The sequence below is a fragment of the Peromyscus maniculatus genome, chromosome 4, assembly GCF_049852395.1.
Source record: "Peromyscus maniculatus bairdii isolate BWxNUB_F1_BW_parent chromosome 4, HU_Pman_BW_mat_3.1, whole genome shotgun sequence".
NCBI lineage: Eukaryota > Metazoa > Chordata > Mammalia > Rodentia > Cricetidae > Peromyscus > Peromyscus maniculatus.
Window position 1 is genome coordinate 157,082,298 of NC_134855.1, and position 18,260 is coordinate 157,100,557.

Sequence of the window (18,260 nt, forward strand, 5' to 3'; positions counted from 1 at the left end):
CACACACACACACACACACACACACACACACACACACACACGAGCACATATACACAAACATGCATATGCATCTACATATGCATGTACACCATTGCAGGTGCCATAGTTCTGGTACAGGCTCATATGGAGCTCATGAATCAAAGAGGTGTATAGCATGCCATGCCTGGGGTGTTCCCACCTAAGAGATGTCTTCTGGCTTCTGCCTCTGAGCCCCCTGCCTAGCTGATGCATCCTGAAGGCATAAGCTGCATTTTAGGTTTGAGTGGTGCCTATGTAAAAAGGGGATGGTGGTGCCCTCCTGATGACTGCATGGGACTGAATGGGGTGCCTGGATACTGTGATCCACTCCAGTCTGGCACATAGTTCCAACTGATCGTACCGGAACCACTGATGTCATCATCAATCTCTGTCAATCATCAATATTACGTCTGTCTATCAGCAGCAGCAGCAGCAACGTAACAACTGTCAGTCATCAGCACCACATGGTCAGTCTTTGTACCAGTTCTGTCAGTCATCACCAGCTCTGTCTGTCGTCATTATCATCATCCTTGTCATCACTCCTGTCAATCATCATCACCCCATCAGTTGTCATCATCATCAGCTCTGTCACATCATCACCCCTGTCATTCATCATCATCATCAGCTCTGACCTCATAATCATCATCACCCCTGTCACTCATCATCATCATCACCCCTGTCACTCATCATCATCGTCAGCTCTGACCTCATCATCATCCCTGTCACTCATCATCATCATCATCTCTGACCTCATCATCATCATCCCTGTCACTCATCATCATCACCCCTGTCACTCATCATCATCATCACCCCTGTCACTCATCATCATCATCACCCCTGTCACTCGTCATCATCACAGCCATTTCTGCATTGTCATTATCCATCACAAGGGCTAAGGAGGACGTGTTAGTTCACACTGTCCAGATTAGAAACAGTACACACTCCCAGCAGCACCTGAGGCCCACCATAGAAAGGTCCAGAGCCACAGAGCCATGACATGACAGTAGAGAGCACTCTATAGTGTGAGCACCACCTGCTCCAGGAGATCCCTGCACCCCATGCAGGACCCTTTCCCCAAGCACTGTTGTCAAGGAGGGTGTGCAGAGCTTAGCAGAGTTGCCCACAAACCCAACTGCAACCTTGCAAGACTTCACAAGCATGCTGCCATACCCTGTTTTCGTTGGGCTGCAGATGGGCATGAACAGACACCTCTGCCTAGTTTCCTTAGAAAGCTCCTTCTGGAAGTCTCGAGAACAAAACAGGAAGGCCAGCAGCAAGACCAGATGGACAGAAGCACCTGAGAAGTCAAGGTTCTGGAGTCAGCGGGGGCTCTGAGGAGGGGGAGACAGCCAAGCACCCTGAGAAAGTTCTGCCTTGTGTTCACTGATGTGGGCACCCTGAGGTGCCAGCTAACAGCTCTGACACTCATTCCCTCTTTTGAGATGTGCCAATTCCCATATAAGTTTGTGAGGATTCACAAGGAGGATAGCCTCTGGGTGCCCAGCAGGACATGGGGCAGACCCTGAGCTGATCTTGAGTGGATGGGTGAGTGGATAGGTGGATGGATGAGAGAATATCCAGGAAGTGTTAGTTGTATCAGTTATCCCATGCAATGTCACTTTCAAGGAGGAAAAAGCCCTTCTCTGAAGAATCCTAAAGTCCCTCCTATTTCCCCAAGGAGTCTAAGGGACTCTACAGTCCTGAAGAGCAGTGGTGACAACCGGGTACATCTCTAGAGTCCTCTAGAATTCCATCCCCAAGCTGACATTCATGAGGATGCTACAGCACCCTTCTGCCTGCTGAAGCTCAGGCCACCCCCAGGCCAGTATGAGAGGGCACCAATGTCTAGCCCTGCATTTTCCACCAGCATGAGAAAGATGAGTGCCAGTCCTCTGGGTTCCGGGAACAGCAGGGTAGAGGAGGCTGTGGGTTCCCTGGGCCTGAAAGACCCCAGTGAACTGGAGTGTCTGCGGCTGGATTAGAGGATTCATTAGGGATTTCTTCAACTAAGAGCCACTGTGTTCCACCCTAATGAGGCATTGGTGGGATGTTAATGAGGTGCCCACGGCTCGGTTTCTCTAACCACTTGGAAAAGCCACTCGGAATGATCAGCCCTCTATGACTGACTATTTCCTGCACCCACTTTGGTATTGCCCAGTACAGCAGCATGGTGATCCACATAACCAAAGGACCACTGCTAATGCAAGAATTCAAAGTCCCCTCCTGGGGAAGTCCCTCCTCTTCTCAGGGAAAAAGTCTGTCCCCTGCCTGTCCCCTCTCCCTGACTAACTCAGGGCAGTTCTAGACAAACCTCAAACACCTCAGGGAGCCGTGGATAGCTGGGACTCTGACCTTGCCTACGGTGCTTGCTCACTCCTGTTTCTGTTTTTACCTGAAGCCATGAATATTAAATAAAGACCAGGGAGCCCAGTGGTGCCGCACTGGGGAGACGGTGCCAGCAGACAGTACCCTGCACACCTTTCACTGGAGGTGGCTTTTAGTGGGCAGAATGAGCATTCTGGAATTTCCTATCAGTGAGAGATGCAAAGTTACCGTAGTGTGAGATTACTGTGACAACTGTGTCCATTCCAGAGAAATCCACAGCAGGCAGCTCAGCCATCGTGCAGGAAAGAGGCCTCCGTCTCTCCTCTGAAGCAGGGTTTCTCATGCTCCTAAAGGCCTGATTTTTCTGGAACTGGGTGTTGGTTGAGTGGGCAGAGAATGTCTGTCTTTGGCACATTTGGCTTTGCATAGTAGGTCAAGTGTGTGGAATGACAGCGGAAGGCCCCCTTCCTGCCCTGCCCGCCGCTCTGTACTCATGTCTTCTACCGTGTTCATTGTGATTGACAGCCCAGGTTGACACACGGGGATTAAGTAATTTGCTGGGGTCACAGTCTTAGAAATATCCCTGTGAGTTGTGTCCACATGAGACTTGCTCAGAATCCCCTGGGCCTTCTCCACGTCCACCTGTCCGTCCTCTCTCCTCCCCAGCCCTGACAAGCCTGACTTCCCGCTGTGCCACACAGCACCCTTTTCCTTCAATGTTGGGAAAGCTGGGCTTGCCTAAGGCACCATCTTCTCAGCCTCCACTCAGCATTCTGTATCCGAGCTCCCTCCAATAGCCACAGTCACAGCGAAGGAACCTGGAGTCTGTGCATTTATCCGTCTTTTCTCAAACACCTGGCAAGGTGGCTACTGCCAACCCTGAGCCCATGGATGGAGGGAAGCCTGAGCCCTTTCTGAAAATGCTCTTTCCCTCTGCCAACTCTGCTCAAACCTGCCCTTATCAGAGGGCCTGAGAGCCTCAGTCTCCTCCACCCTCCAGAACAGGTCCCCAGCAGAGCCCCAGCTGGTAATTCAAGCCTCCCCAAGGGATGGTGAGTTTTCTGAAAAGGAGACTCCTTTGGGCTCATCCTCATCCTGGGCTGGTGATGGGGCCTGTGTGAGTGTTCAATAACACTCATTGTATAAAGTTGGCACCCAAGGCCACAGGTTCAAACACAGCCAGGCCTTGAACTCCAAAGTCATCTTCCTATGTTGCCCTCACCGTACCAAATGTGTGTTCCAAAAATCTCTACCAACACTACCTTTAGGAGAGTGAACCAGTGCTGGGGTGGGGGTGGGGTCAAATACAGAGACTTTGTCCCAGAAGAAACAGGGATCAGGACTGGAGAGCTGGCTCAGTAATAACCTAAGTCTGGTTCCCAGCACCCATGGGTAATTCACAAACTCCTATACTCCAGCTGCACAGAATCCAACGCCATCTCTGGTCTCCATCAGTACCTTTGCTCATGTGCACATACCCACACAGAGACACAGAGACATGATTAAAAGTAATAAACCTGAAAGGAAGAGTGAGCCATGAGGACCAGACAATGAACTTGAGCCCTGGTAGAACAAGCCAGTTCAGCCACATCAACATAGGAGATAGTTTACGGAAGAGGGCAGGGGGACCTTTTGCAGAGAGCTGAGTTCTGCTGGGATCCCTGAAGGACTGAATCCTGAGTGCTGACAGTTCAGACAAGAACAATGCAGGCAAAGGAGGCAGCGACACTCTGATGCTGCTCACCTCGCCCGTATATCCTCTAATAGTCAGGCCGATGCTCTGTCCTCACAGAGTAGGCCTGTCCAGCAGCACCGAACATCCAAGCAACAGAGGATCCCGCGACTGCTGAAGGACTTGCAAGTCCAAAGTCAGGAGCCATGTGCACGGCCGTCACCCCCTCCCTCACCAGCACCTGCCGGCTTGGCTCAAGGCATCCCTTGGTGAGGTCAGCAGACCAAACCACACTTTCTAGAAACAGCTTCCCTGTTTCATCAGCATACGGCCACCTCAGGATCTGCTGATTAACATAAAACCAGAGTAAATGAAGCCAGCCTCCAGCCCTGTTCTAGGCCGGCAAGCAGGGGTCCACCAGAGTCCAGGTGAGCCACAAGCAGGCAGCTCCCTAGCTGGCGGGCGTGGCACCCCATGGTATCTGGCAAATGGCACCGCCAGACTCCACAGGCCGTTTGGGAAAAAACAGAGAGAAGCAGTTCCTTTGGCCCAGCCCCTTAAGATGGAGTCACCATACAGTGTCACGGGCAGGAGGGGGCAGGTGGCTCCTGAGAGGTCTGTGGCATACCTGTGTGTGGCTTCAGTGTTCACAGAAGAAAACATCTGGGTGGACTTCATAGAAAGTGATCCTTCTCGCAAATTAGCTGCCATCATCAACAGACCTGCTGTGCTCGCTCGCAGGAGCTCATCAAGAGGGGTCTGTGGACTTTCCCTCAGAGAAGGTGGTGGGGAGGTCATGGCCCTCACCTGAGGTTCTGGCAGGTTCCTCCTGCACTTCCCAGTCATCTGCCTGCAGTTCTACCTAGTTGCACATGACCTTGGGGTCTCAGGCAGTGCTAGAGTAACGGACTGGGAAAGGTCAGTGGGTGGGGGTGGGGGTCTCCACCTATGCTGGGTGAAAATTTTCCAGTGTGGCTCCTTTAAGGTCATCCACAGTCTACAGAAAAACCATCACCCATGTTCTGTAAGCAAGCCCAACTCACTGATTCCCCAGAGTACATTTTGGTGGAATCATACTGTGGCCTGTCACTGGGGCTTCATAAGGAGTGGGTAGATCCATCTTCCTGGGAAGGAATTCTCACATCAGACCACTGCACAGGACTCAGGAGCCTGCCTGCAGCTCCAGTGACACCCTTCGGATTCCTAGGTTGGTGGGAACGAGAGAAGCAACTTCTGCTCCAACAATAACCTCAGCTCTACCCCCACCAGACCCCTCGTAACGAAATCCATCAGAGTGCCGAGCCACATGTCCAGATCCCCCTGCTGCTCTGCTCTAAGGAAGCTCTATGGCCAATGGCTTGGTACTCCAGGGCATCATCACCCCACTGCTCTCTAACATCCCAGCACAAAAAGCGGCAGCCCCCTGTCTGCATTCCTGGGAGCCAGGAATGCAAGCTGGAGCAAGCTGCAGGGCAGAGAGCCTGCTAAAGGGTACAGGGCTCTGACTTAGCTGTCCCCCAGCTGCACACAGCTCCCCACGGAATGATGGGTGTTCTGGCCACGCGTCACAGCAGGTGCAAGACAAAGATGCAGGTGGACGAGAACCGAGCCAGGAGGGGGCGCCAGTGCATGACCCCTGCCAGGGCTAACTGTTCAAGTCTCATTAAGGAAGAGCGTTGTTTCCAGTGGGTTCCTTATCAACAATAGCAACAGTTCACACAATCACACATCCACAAGGTCATCCCCACCCATCACACTCAACTAAGCATCTTCCATGATCCTCCACAGGTTCATTCCATCCTCATCCCAGGGCTGTCTCAGGCCTGTGACTGCTGTCCCACCTCAGGACATTTCCTCTGACACTGAGGAGGGGCAGACACTGCCTCTATACTGCCCCCTCTAACCTCCCCTGTTGTCCTGACCACTGGGGTTTTGTTTGCACACTGGCTCATCCATTTGTTGTCCTCTGCACATCAAGATCCACTTGAGCAAGCTCTGAGTCTGCCTGTCCACACCTAGAACCCTGACTGGATGGTAGGGAAGCCCTGAGCAATTGTGGAAGGGAGGACTGAAGGAGGGGGGAGATGGAGTCAGAATGGCTGGTTCTGTGAGCTTAACAGCAGGCGTGAAGCTCATCTGTTCCTCGGCAAGGATCCAGCTACACACTCACCTCTGGCTCGTTTGATCTTTCTCAACTCACCTAACAAGGGAAATAATAAAACGATGTGTTCGCAGACACAGCAAATTCTGCTTGGGGAGACACAGTCTGCTGCCCCCATGAATGTCAGGCCACCTCGCAAACGTGTGCCACCCCAGCTCCACCCACAGAGCCAGCAATTAAAAATGATAAGGGCTAAGGTTTAAAGCCAGCCTCCTGATGAAAGCCGAGCTTCCTTCTGAAGCGCAAGGTGACTGGGATGCATCTGCAGACGTGTCTGCAAGCATGGCTGCATCCATGCTGCTGGGTCTGTGGGGACAGGAGAGGTGTAGGGTAACATTTTAGACAAAGGTGTCTGAACCCTCCTGGGAAGACAAAGGAAATGGTGCTGGGCTGGGGACCCATTTGATGGCTGTGTGTTCGTGTTCAGGGCGTGCTGGACCGTGGGAGGGCCGCGCCACACAATGGCGCTTTGAAAGGAGTTCTGATGGGTGAGGTTTGGCCCCTGGTGTAACTGGAGAGATGCACACAATGCCAGGAGCAGTCCAGGAGCATCAGCTTGCTTCATGCTTTCCTGTTTGAGCCTTAGACAGACATATTCAAAGTGTCCTGAAGCCAGGCACAGTGCTCAGTAGTGAACACTTGCAATGCCAACACTCAGGAGGCTGAAGCAAGCATTTCCATGTGAGTTTGAAGCCATCTTGGGCTAAACAGTGAGACCTTATCTCAAAAAACATTTAAGCCCTAATATGGAAAGAGAAGGAAGGTGTTTGTGATGGCCCTGAACAAGCCACAGGGATTCGATGCACTGTGGGCTTTGCCCACAGGTCCTCTACTTCAGTGGCACTCAGCTCTGCACTGCCTTCCAGCCCTGGTCACTCTGCCTGTAACTGTCCTTCCACAACCGCAGTTTGGTTTTCACACACAGCGTCTCACACAGCACACAGGACTCCAGTGCCTGCTGGAATCCTCTGCGGGTGCCCTGCTGCAGCCCAAAGGGCCTCCTTCATCACCACCCCTGACTCCAGAGAGCTCCCTGCCACCACCCATGGAGGAGTTAAGAGATCAGTCCCCAATGCTATCCAGTTGGTTTTATAAGGAATTGGCTTTTAGAGTGCAGGGGCTTATCTGAGTAGTGCTGATCTCACCACAACCCAGCCACTGTTGTTTTTATGTTTATTGGTAACAGCTGGGGGTCAGCAATGATGGGTCCACTGGATTTGTTGCTGATTTTAATTTGTATATGACTGGGGCAAACAGTTTGCTAATTTCTTTTCATTTGGAAAAAAAAAGTTCATCAATGGAAAAGTAAATAGTGCCAGGGAGCCCCAACCCAACCTTTTGTCCATCTGAGAAATGGGGACCTTCCAGTCCTTGTTGTCTGGAGAGAAAGAATTCAGTTGGGAGACACAGATAGGTTAAGCAGAAGTTTGTTTAGTTAAGCAAAGGAAACCCCCTCCGGAGTGAGCTGCCCCAGAGTGCAGAAGAGTCCACTGGGCTCTGCCTTATGATTTTACATTTATTCATTAATTTGTGTGTTTGTTACGTGAGGGGCAGCACAAGCCGCAGTGTTTGTGTGGCAGCCAGGAGACAACTTGTGGGAGTCGGTTATGTTCTTTTGACATATGGATCCCAGGGACCAAACTCAAGTCATCAGGCTTCACGACAGGTGCCTTCATCAGTGAGCCACCTCACCAGCCAGCCCTGTGTTGTGGGGTTTACGTTTTAATAATGAGTTGGGTAGCATACTCATGGAGTAAGAGTGACCCTTACCTCTCCCAAATCACAGTAGACTCCATTCTAAAGTAGTCCTGGAACTCACTCTGTAGACCAGGCTGGCCTGGAACTCGCTTGTAGACCAGGCTGGCCTCAAACTTAGAGGTCTGCCTGTCTCTGCCTTCCAAGCAATGGCATTAAAAAATGAGCCACTATGCCAGGCTTGAAAGTGTTTCTAAATATAATGAGACCAGACATTTCTGCTCTGTCGGGAGCAGAGTCAAACCCACAGTACAAGAGAAGTTATGATGACATCAAGTTATTTGAGGATCCAGGCTCTTGGACAGAGGAAACTGTGAGAGAATGAATGCCTTGTGGCTTAGCCTCTGATACAGTACAGACACCTAGCTTAGCCACAGAGAGACACCCTGACCCTCAGAAGACACAACCAGGTTCTCTACCCTGACGACTCTGTCACTGACAGAGCGTAAGGGCCTGGTCTTATTAGATTTAAAATAAGTGGTGCACATCTTTAATCCCAGTACTCAGGAGGCAGAGGCAAGCAGATCTCTGAATTCAAGGCCAGCCTAGTCTACAAAGAGAGTTCCAGGACAGTCAGGGCTACATAGAGAAAACTTGTCTCAAATAATATTAAAATAAAGACACATTCATATTAAACCCACAAGCAGGAGGAACCAGCAACTGGGGAGACATCTCTAGTGAATGATTCCAGACAAGGGAACCCACATGTTATTTATTATTTCAAGGCAGGCAACAATAAAAGGTGAACATGCAGGAAAAACACTTTATCAAACGTAAGTGCAAGTCGCTTTTTTTAGTTTCTAGAATAAATAGTAATTAAATCATGTAAGCTGTGACAGTGAAATTGCTTATAAAACCAATCCTCCCACCATAATTGCTTAGATACCCACATTTTTATAAATACTGGGTAACTTTATCCATTGCTTTTATCAGCAGAATGTGACACCAGCTGTTGGTGCTTCATAATTTACCCCCGAGTTGGGTGACAGTCACAAAAGCGTGTGTCTAAAAAATGCACCTCCGTGGGCCAGATGAATATGTAGTCTTGGCGATGTCTCTTTCTGTGGTGGAGCTGGAAATGGCTGAAGTGCTGGTACATCGGGGGGGGGGGGGGGGCGCGACAATTTAGTTGCCTAATTGATGTTTTGGAAGCAAAATGATGCAGGATACCCAGCAGTGTCATAGGCTCTGTTAACTCTGTCACTAGCCAAGAAAGTCTGTGGCTGAGTCAGGCCTGTCATCCCACCCAGCAGGACCCAGGTGTCTGACAAGTGTCAGATCTCACTAAGCCATGGAAGGGCCAGCCGTGCAAATCCCATTTCCAGAATGTTCTAATGTGGAGGGGGAGAGTCTTGACATGCCAGCTTTCTCTGGTTCCTTCATTGCACTCAGCTTTCTTGGGCACACAAAAAAAAAACAGATCCAAAGGACTGGGTGTCTACACTGACAGGCAGAGGCTGGTGTGAGGCAAGAGGTGGGAATGTGAGAGTCTTCTCACAGGTGGAGGTTCCTGCTCCCACTGATCCACACAAGCTCTGCATGGGGCAGAAACTGTCAGGAGTGGAGGTTGTCCACCTGGGTTTGGAGGGTTGATGCTCATCCATCCTTTTTCTTGGCCTCCAGCTACTTCTCCTGGAAGACAAAGGCGACCCCAGTGAGGTCTTTATGTCTCAGGGCTACTTGGGGCCCAGATGCTGTACCTGCCATTGCAGATTTTCAACTGCTGGCCACCCTGACCGTCTTCTCTCCTCTTACAGTCAAGTTCAGCAGCTGCTTGGGCACCAAAGGGACGCAGTATGAGACCAACAGTTTGGACTTCAAAGTCGGGGCGGATGGGACAGTCTTCGCCACCCGGGAGCTGAAGATCCCCTCAGAGCAGGTGGCCTTTACTGTGACTGCACGGGAACGCCAGACTGCTGAGCAATGGGATGCCATGGTGCGGCTGCTGGTAGCTCAGACTTCATCCCCACACTCTGAACACAAGGTAAGAGGAGACAGCACAAGCAGGCAGGTCTGAGTCCAGAGCCAAAGTGTCCCCTACGCTGGGCAGGCCCAAGCAGAGCCTTTCCCTGACTCCTAGAAGATGAAGGTTGACAGATCTTTGTCTGTGCCCATCAAAGGCATGGCATCACCCCAGCCTCCACACCATTCATTCTGAGGTAGCAGAGTCGCTCTCATGGGTAGGACATCTGACAAGCACACCGGGCCCTGAGCTCAGTCAGTCTACTAAACTGCCTTCTTTGTTGGTTTTGAATGAGCTGCCCGCACTTCCACCCTGCTCTACAAACCACAGATTCTGTGTGTAGCCTGGGCTCTGAGTGTTGTGCCTCCTAGTAGCTTTCAAGGCCAGGAGAGCTAGCAGGCAAAGCAGATGAACCACAAGGCTGGGAAAACCAGGGTAAGTTTAGTTCAGAGCTACGGAGACATGGAGGGAGAGCCAAAAGGAGAGAGGAGAACAGACAGGAAGAGAGTGAGATGGGAGGGATGGGGAGAAGGAGAGGAGAATGAGAGGCAGAGGAGAGGAGACAGCAGAGAGGGATGATAAATGGGGAGGGGGAGGAGTGATAGAAGATGGAGGGTTAAAGAGACAGGGAGAAAGAGGTGGAGGCAGAAAAGGAGAGAGGACTAGAGAGAGGCAAAAGGGAGAGAGAGGGAGGGAGAGGGAGGGGTGAAGGTCAGCCATGGAGGGTCAGGAAAATGAAGAGACCCCTGTGGTGTCTGCAGTCTGTGCTCCCTCTCAGCCCCCAGCTGTGTCCCTGGGAGATAAAGGGGGTGAGGGCACCTCCCCCATCCTGGTCCTGAGATCACTCTTCTCCTGCACTGTCCAGCAATCTGACCAGTCTCCACGCAGCCTCCGTGACATCCTCTCTGTTCCATTCTTGCTTGTGCTGGGAAGCCTAGGCAGCTGCATCAGCCTCCAGGCATCAGAACTGGGGCAAGCAGAGAGCTTGCAGCCTGCAAGCCTGCAGTAGGGAAACACTGAGAAAACCAGCGTGCTTAGAGGAAAGCATGGCAGGTCCCTCAAACTCCGTGTGGTTCCATAATCACAGTGCAGCGTAAAGCAGGCAGCTGCAAGGGGGCTCCCCCAGGAAACGCCCACAAGACCTGAAGTTAGTTGAACAAAGGTAACCACATCCTTTTATACGGGTTTACCCGGAATCTTACATAACTGAATGCACCTTTGAAAGCCTCTTAGTGCGAGAAAATCTGCACATTTCCAAAAATCTATCTGACCAAGGAACCCTTTGCAAAACAGCTTGCAGGGCAGGTGTGCCAAGGAATCCACTTTGGGTTTTAATCTTTTTTTCTTGAATCCAAGTAGGAGCAGAAACTTAGGAGGATATTCTTCCCCACCATGGTGTGGAAAAGCAGGTCATGAGAGCATTTTTCTGGGTACGGGAACCAAGCATCTTTACATATTACTAGTGTATACACACACACACACACACACACACACACACACACACACACACACACACACACACACACACCCTTCCCCTGCCTATGGATGCTGAAGACTCCCAGACAGACAGGTGTGGCTGCTTGCTCTTCCCTGTGTGTTCTTCATGCACGACTCTCTGTGCCAGGCTTGGCCATTTCCCCTCTGCGCTAGTTACTCCTCTTGCTGCCGTGTGAAATGCCTGACAAGAAGCAAGCTGAGTGAAGACCAGTCTGTGGCTCACAGTTCAGGAAGGCACAGTCCATTATGGAGGGGAAGCCGTGGTAGCAGGAAGGCAAGGCTGCTGGGCACATTGCATCCACACTCGGGAAGCAGAAGGAGGCGAACGGTGGTCCTCAGCTTCCTTTCTCCTTTTTGTTCAGCCTAGGACCCCAGCCATGGGGTGGATCTTCCCATCTCAGCTAACATAATCTGGAGACTTGCTCACAGACACGCGCAGAGGCTTGTCCTCTCGGGGATTCTCGATCGTATCAAACTGGCAATCGATATTAATCATCACAGCTGTGGCTTCCTGAGTCAAGCAGCTCCAGGCTCTGGATTGTGATGCAGAAACTCTGGACCTGGTGTTAAAAACCAGGCTCCTTACAGCCGTTAAGAGGCTTGGGGTAAAATTACTGACTGAGAATAGATCAATGTCTTTCGTTAGGCTCGTCGCTGAAGCAAGCTCAGACGCATTGCTGCAGTTAGCGGCTTCTAGCACTCCACACCGCAGAAGATAGCCTAGAGAGGAACCAACAAACACCACAAGGGACACAAAACTGTGTCCCAGGCTCAGAGGGCCTGTGAGCCCAATCACTCTGACCCATGGCTTCAGGTGACAGCAGCCTCTCCAGTACTCCAGTCTTCCACTGAGGTTCACATCTCTCTTACTGCCAACGGCCTGTCCTGACTCTAGAGTTCCACTCAGATCCCACTCCAGTGGTGTGAACTCAACTAAATCTCAGTTTGTCATCCCAAGGATAGAGGGCGCCATTGTCTCTACATCACAGAGTAAAGATGAGCAGTGTCACCCAGCCTCTTTCATGGGGAAGAACTGGTCCTCTGGGTGGGAGGAGATGATGACTCCTAGGTTCTGCTGAGCCTGGCAGAGGAAAAGCTAAGATTCTCCAGTTTGCTATTGGGGGGTTGGGGAATTTCAGGGTTGATTATCCTGAAATAGAGAGCAGTGATGCCATCAATATCCTGTCCTGGAGCTGAGGAGAGTGCACCATGAGGTTCTGTGAGCTAAGATGGTCACATTGAGTAGCCTGTTTCACTGTTGATGCTACATCCCAGCCCTCACGGTCCTGTGCTCTTCATCCCGGGCAGAGCCCAGGGGCTGGGGAAGAAGGAGGTGTGGAGCCCAGGGAAGAACTGTGGGGTCCTGGTATCCGTTGGTACTCCCCTACAGGAATGGAAACATGATTCACTCTTCAGCACACTGTCACTCTAGCAGTGGATCAAGGTGACCCCAGGTCCAGGTGCTCCCGTCTGCCTGCCGCAGCAAAGGCAGGGCTCCTCTAGGGAAGATTTTGGTTCAAGCTTTAAATCAAATCTCCTTCCACATACAATGTCTAGCACTCAAGTGAAAATAACCAAACATATGAAATGGAAGAAGACAAAATTAGTGAAAATCCAGGAAAGCCACAAATCATAGCCCAGAGAGCTGCAAAAATGGGACTGTGCTGAATGTGTTCACAAAAACTGAAGAGCTTTTGACAAGACTGGAAGAATTTGGAATTGAAAAATATGATAAGTAAAACCAAATTTTTGTGGATAGATATTGATATCAATGGAAATTAGACACAGATGAAGAGAGAATTCCCAAAGCAGTTATTCAGACTAAAGCATGGTCTACGCAGGAGGAAGTTCTGGCAGGAGTGTGTTTGGACTATGGGAGCAGGAGCTACACGGAGCAGCAGGAAGGTCTGTGAAGACGATGGTGGGAAATGTCCCACCTGGACACAGACCTGCAGACACATATCCGGGAGCCCTAAAACCTAGGCAGCCCAAAAATAGAGAGAAACTCAGTTCACACCTTAAAACAGATTAAACCTGAGCTCGAAAGAAGAGAAAACGGAGTGGCAGTGGGAGGGAGAAGAGCTGAGGCTTGGGGTCACAGGGACGTCGGGGCTGTAGTTAAGGAAGCTTGTTTGTACAGGGCTAGGAGAAGGGAGGAATCTGCTGTTGGTGAAACGACCCTTCACCACATAAAACTGAGTAACAACACTATCAAACAAACCAAAGCTTTAAGAAATTGCTATGAGTTAGTTCTGTGAACTGGTTAAGGTTAAGAACGGGGTGAAGTGAAGGATGGATGGTTGAGGTGGAGAATGGGTGAGGTGAGGAGGGGTGAGGTGAGGAGGGGTGAGGTGAGGAGGGCTGAGGTGAGGAGGGCTGAGGTGAGGATGGGTGAGGTGGAGAATGGGTGAGGTGAGGAGAGGTAAGGTGGAGAATGGGTGAGGTGAGGAGGGGTGAGGTGAGGAGAGGTAAGGTGGAGAATGGGTGAGGTGAAGGAGGGGTGAGGTGAAGGAGGGGTGAGGTGAGGAGGGGTGAGGTGAGGAGGGGTGAGGTGAGGAGGGGTGAGGTGGAGAATGGGTGAGGTGAGGAGGGGTGAGGTGAGGAGGGGTGAGGTGAGGAGGGGTGAGGTGAAGGAGGGGTGAGGTGAGAAGGGGTGAGGTGGAGAATGGGTGAGGTGAGGAGGGGTGAGGTGAGGAGGAGTGAGGTGAGGAGGGCTGAGGTGAGGAGTGAGGTGAGGAGGGCTGAGGTGAAGGAGGGGTGAGGTGAGGAGGGGTGAGGTGAGGAGGGGTGAGGTGAGGAGGGGTGAGGTGAGGTGAGGAGGGGTGAGGTGAGGAGGGGAGAGGTGAAGGAGGGGTGAGGTGAGGAGGGGAGAGGTGAAGGAGGGGTGAGGTGGAGAATGGGTGAGGTGAGGAGGGGTGAAGTGAAGGAGGGGTGAGGTGAGGAGGGGTGAGGTGAGGAGGGGTGAGGTGAAGGATTGATGAGGGTTCAAGACAGGAAGACCAAATGGTGTGTTAACAGCACGTGTGGGAAGGAAACACTGAGAAGTGGCTGCGGGCACCAAAAAGACCTGAGACACATTGATCTGGAGCAGAGGTTCTCAACCCGTGTGTTGCAACCCAAAAAAGACCACCAGAAACCTCAGATATTTACATTAGGATTCACAAGAATAGCAACATTCCAGTTATGAATTAGTAACAAAAATAATGTTATGGTTGGGGGTCATCACAGCATGAGGAACTGTATTAGAGGGTCGAACCATTAGAAAGGTTGATAATCTCTGCTCTGGAAAATTCTGGCGTCCAATTTTAATAAAGTTGATCATTCCTTACCCAGAATGCTTGAGGCCACACGGTTTCAGACTTCTTCATATTTTAGAATATTTGCTTAAGACTATAGTGAGACATCTGGGGACACAACCCAAGGCTAAACACATACGCTATCTATTTCATCTGCATTTGTACACTTAGCCTGGAGCTGTGTGTACATGTGTGTATGTGTGTGTACGTGTGTGTATGTGTTGTGTACGTGTGTATGTGTGTACGTGTATATATGTGTGTGTGTTTACTATGACTTATCATATGAGGTCAGGTGTGGAATTTTCCACTTTGGATATCATGATGGTGCTCAAAACATTTCAGCTTTTGAATTTTTTGATAACAGATGTTCAACTTTATTATATTTTGATAAGATAAAAATACTTATTCTGGGGACTGGAGAGATGGCTCCGTGGTTAAAAGTGCTTGATGCTCTTGCAGAGGACCCAGGTTCAGTTCCCAGCACCCACATGATCTCTCATGCCTCCCAGCAACTCTGATTCCGGGGACCCAGCCCCCTCTCTGGCCCTTGCAGGCACTGCACACATACAGTGCACATACATATTTGCAGGCAAAACACTTATCACCCATCATAAAAAAAACAAGTATTTAAAAGTTTAACAAGTAAAACCTTCCTTTAAAAATACTTACTCTAAAGTCTTTGAAAAATCACTGAAAGTCATAAGATTGTGTGTGTGTGTGTGTGTGTGTGTGTGTGTGTGTGTGTGTGTGTGTTCAAAGATAATAAATTCAGAGTGCAGGAAGGAAAACAGAACAGATGGGCTAATATATTTCTCTTGGAGTAAGATGGTATGCTTACAAATATCTCGGTAATTATAAAAATGAAGACATGTTAACATACAAATAAAAGAAAACATGTTGACAGACTGAATAAGTAAAAACCCTGCTAGGTGCAGCTTGCTAAATACACATCTCGGAAGTGTAAGAATGGAGACAGGTTGAGAGTAACATCCTGGGGGGGAACTGTGTAAATAACCAGAAGAAAGCTGGAGGAGCTCTGTTGACCGCGGACAGACAGACTGGAGTGCAGACTCGAGTGGGGACAGGTCACGGGGACCGGAGGACACACAAGACCCAGGGTGGCGGTGCACGGATGTGACTCCAAGCAGTTCAAGTTGATGGGAGTGAAGGGAGAAATAACAAGCAAGAGTGCAATTCATTGTAAACGTTAACAAGCATCCATCTGTGAGTACAGACAGACACGCGAGCTCCCGTGAGGAAACAGGAGGGGACCACACAATCAGGAAGCTCAGCCTTGTGTGCTAAGGGCCCCCCACTTCTAACTACAGACAGACCAGTTCCAACCTTTAACCCAAAGTCTCACCATAGTGGCAAGATTTAAAGTCCAAATAGACATCGTTTGTAAGGTTGTTTGGTTGGTTTGTTTTTAATGTCAGAACAATTAAGCTAAAAATCAATCGCAGATAGCTGAAAAATCCATACATCTGTAAGTCGAGTGAAAGCCTCGTTCTTATCCCTGGGTAGAACAGAACTGAAATGTAAATTAGGGAGTAGGTTGACTGAATAAAAAACTAGTGGGGTACACCCAGGTGAAATGTCTGGGCTTCATGGACTGGGATAAAGAAAGGAAACTGCCTTCTAAGTGCCCGTCCCTAGGAACTGCCAAAAGGGCAGAAAATGAGGCCCAAGTAAAAGAGAAAAATAGCAAAGAGAGAGATACAGGGAGAACACAGGAAATCAGAAAGTCATAAAATCAGTGACAAAAACAGGCTCAACAATGATGAAGCTCATCATTCTGGGTAAGACAAAAAAAACAGAAGCAGCAAACACCCAATTCTAGGATAAAAAGACAGTGCTGACCGGTCACATGGACACTAGGAAATTATGTGAAGGGAGTGTGTGCGATTTTTGCCAAAAGCATTGACAGCCAATAAACAAAGTTTACCAAAACTAACGTGATTAAAAAAAAAAAAACTCTGATCTCTGTTATTACACTTGATCTTAGCCAAAAGGCAAAGAAACAGCCAAATTTATTATTATAAACAAAATTAAAATCTGTATCAGGGGAACATTTCAACTCTGCCAGTAGGTTCTCCCTTAGCTAAGAGGAGAAATTAAGATTAATTCCACATTAACTTATCCAGAGAGTTAAATGAGAAGGTTAGTCCTATAAACCCATGGACAGTGTGTCCCAAACCAGCAAAATCGTTGCTCAAGCGAACAGGACTCACGTCTGGAACTCAGCATAAGTTATTTCCAGGCAGAAAATTGTCTTGCCTGACAAAAGCCTTCTCCAAAACCAGCAAAACTATGTTGCAAACCAAAATCCAAAATTTACAGAATGCACAATAGAAAAGATAATCATGGATCAGTGCTACCTGTAAATCTATATAAACAAAACATTAAACTTCAATCTAGCTGTGTTTACATAGATTGATAAATCACAACTGAATTGTATTTATCCTAAGAATATAAGATTGGCTTAGTCTATGCAGTTCATAGAAAAATTAAGAGATTGCGTGATCCTCTACATATCAATTACTAAAAGTTAACTTCTGTCCCAGATATTAGAAATTTTTGGGTTATTAGGAGAGATGTGGCCTTACAGTGGTTCAGAAAGGGATTTACCAACTCAGAGGTGGCCATCCAGTCAGCTCCCACCTCGTGCACTGAAGGTCCAAGCTAGTGCGATAAGACAAGAAAAAGAAATCAAGATAAATAAGGCTAGCACTGAAACGTAAAACCTGAAGGGGCGACGGGTAAGTCACTGGATTTATGGGTGAGACTAGCTGGATGTGGAGAAATCATGCTGTGTGCACCAACAATGAACTCCAGCAAGTGGATCTCAGCGCCACTCAGTAGCTCACAGTATTTATCGAGGCATTTTAAAGGTCTTTTTCTTGTAATTCCTGGGAGACTTCATATCAAGAGGACATTAATTCTACCTTGTGCCTCTGCTCGGTGAATGGCAGTTGGACCCCAACTATCTCCAGTCACTGCCAAAGATTCCTTGGGGGACGGAATTGACCTCATTGAAGAACCACAGGACTCAGCAGTTAAAGGAGCTTCAGGAGCAAAGATTCAGAGACAAGAGAGGGCAGAATAATAAGCCCAGAAGAAAATGTTTACATTTTGCTTACATTATTTACATGTGTGTATATATGTGGGGCACACATGTTGCAGCATACGTGGAGAGGTCGGAGGAGAGTTTGTGGAAGTCCATTCTCTCCTCCTACCGTGAAGACCCCAGGGTGCCGGGCTTGGCAGCAAGTCAGGTGCCTTTACCTGCTCAGGTCCCAGCCTGGACTCCTGAGAGTCGAGAGACTCCAGCATGGAATAAGTCTCAATCTACGACCACCTGTGAAACACAGTCCGTGGAGCGCTGAAGTCCCAAGGCGACTCTCATGGAAAGGGGCATTGAAGTGAATTCTTCAAAGACTGTTGCCCAGGGACCCCCCACATACATACATACATACATACATACATACAGACAGACAGACATTTTACATATATATATCTTCTAATACATAAAACATATGCATATATATTTTATATGTGATTCCAGGAATCAAA

At 49.3% G+C, this 18,260-nt stretch overlaps 1 protein-coding gene across 1 annotated transcript in view; it reads left to right on the forward strand.

Moving 5' to 3' along the window:
• Nucleotides 1–18,260, forward strand: part of Cdh4 (cadherin 4) — a 484,625-nt gene that overhangs the window by 343,353 nt on the left and 123,012 nt on the right. The window contains exon 3 of the mRNA XM_042276920.2: nucleotides 9,689–9,915. Coding sequence (XP_042132854.1) covers nucleotides 9,689–9,915 — 227 coding nt within the window. The remainder of the gene's footprint in view (nucleotides 1–9,688; nucleotides 9,916–18,260) is intronic.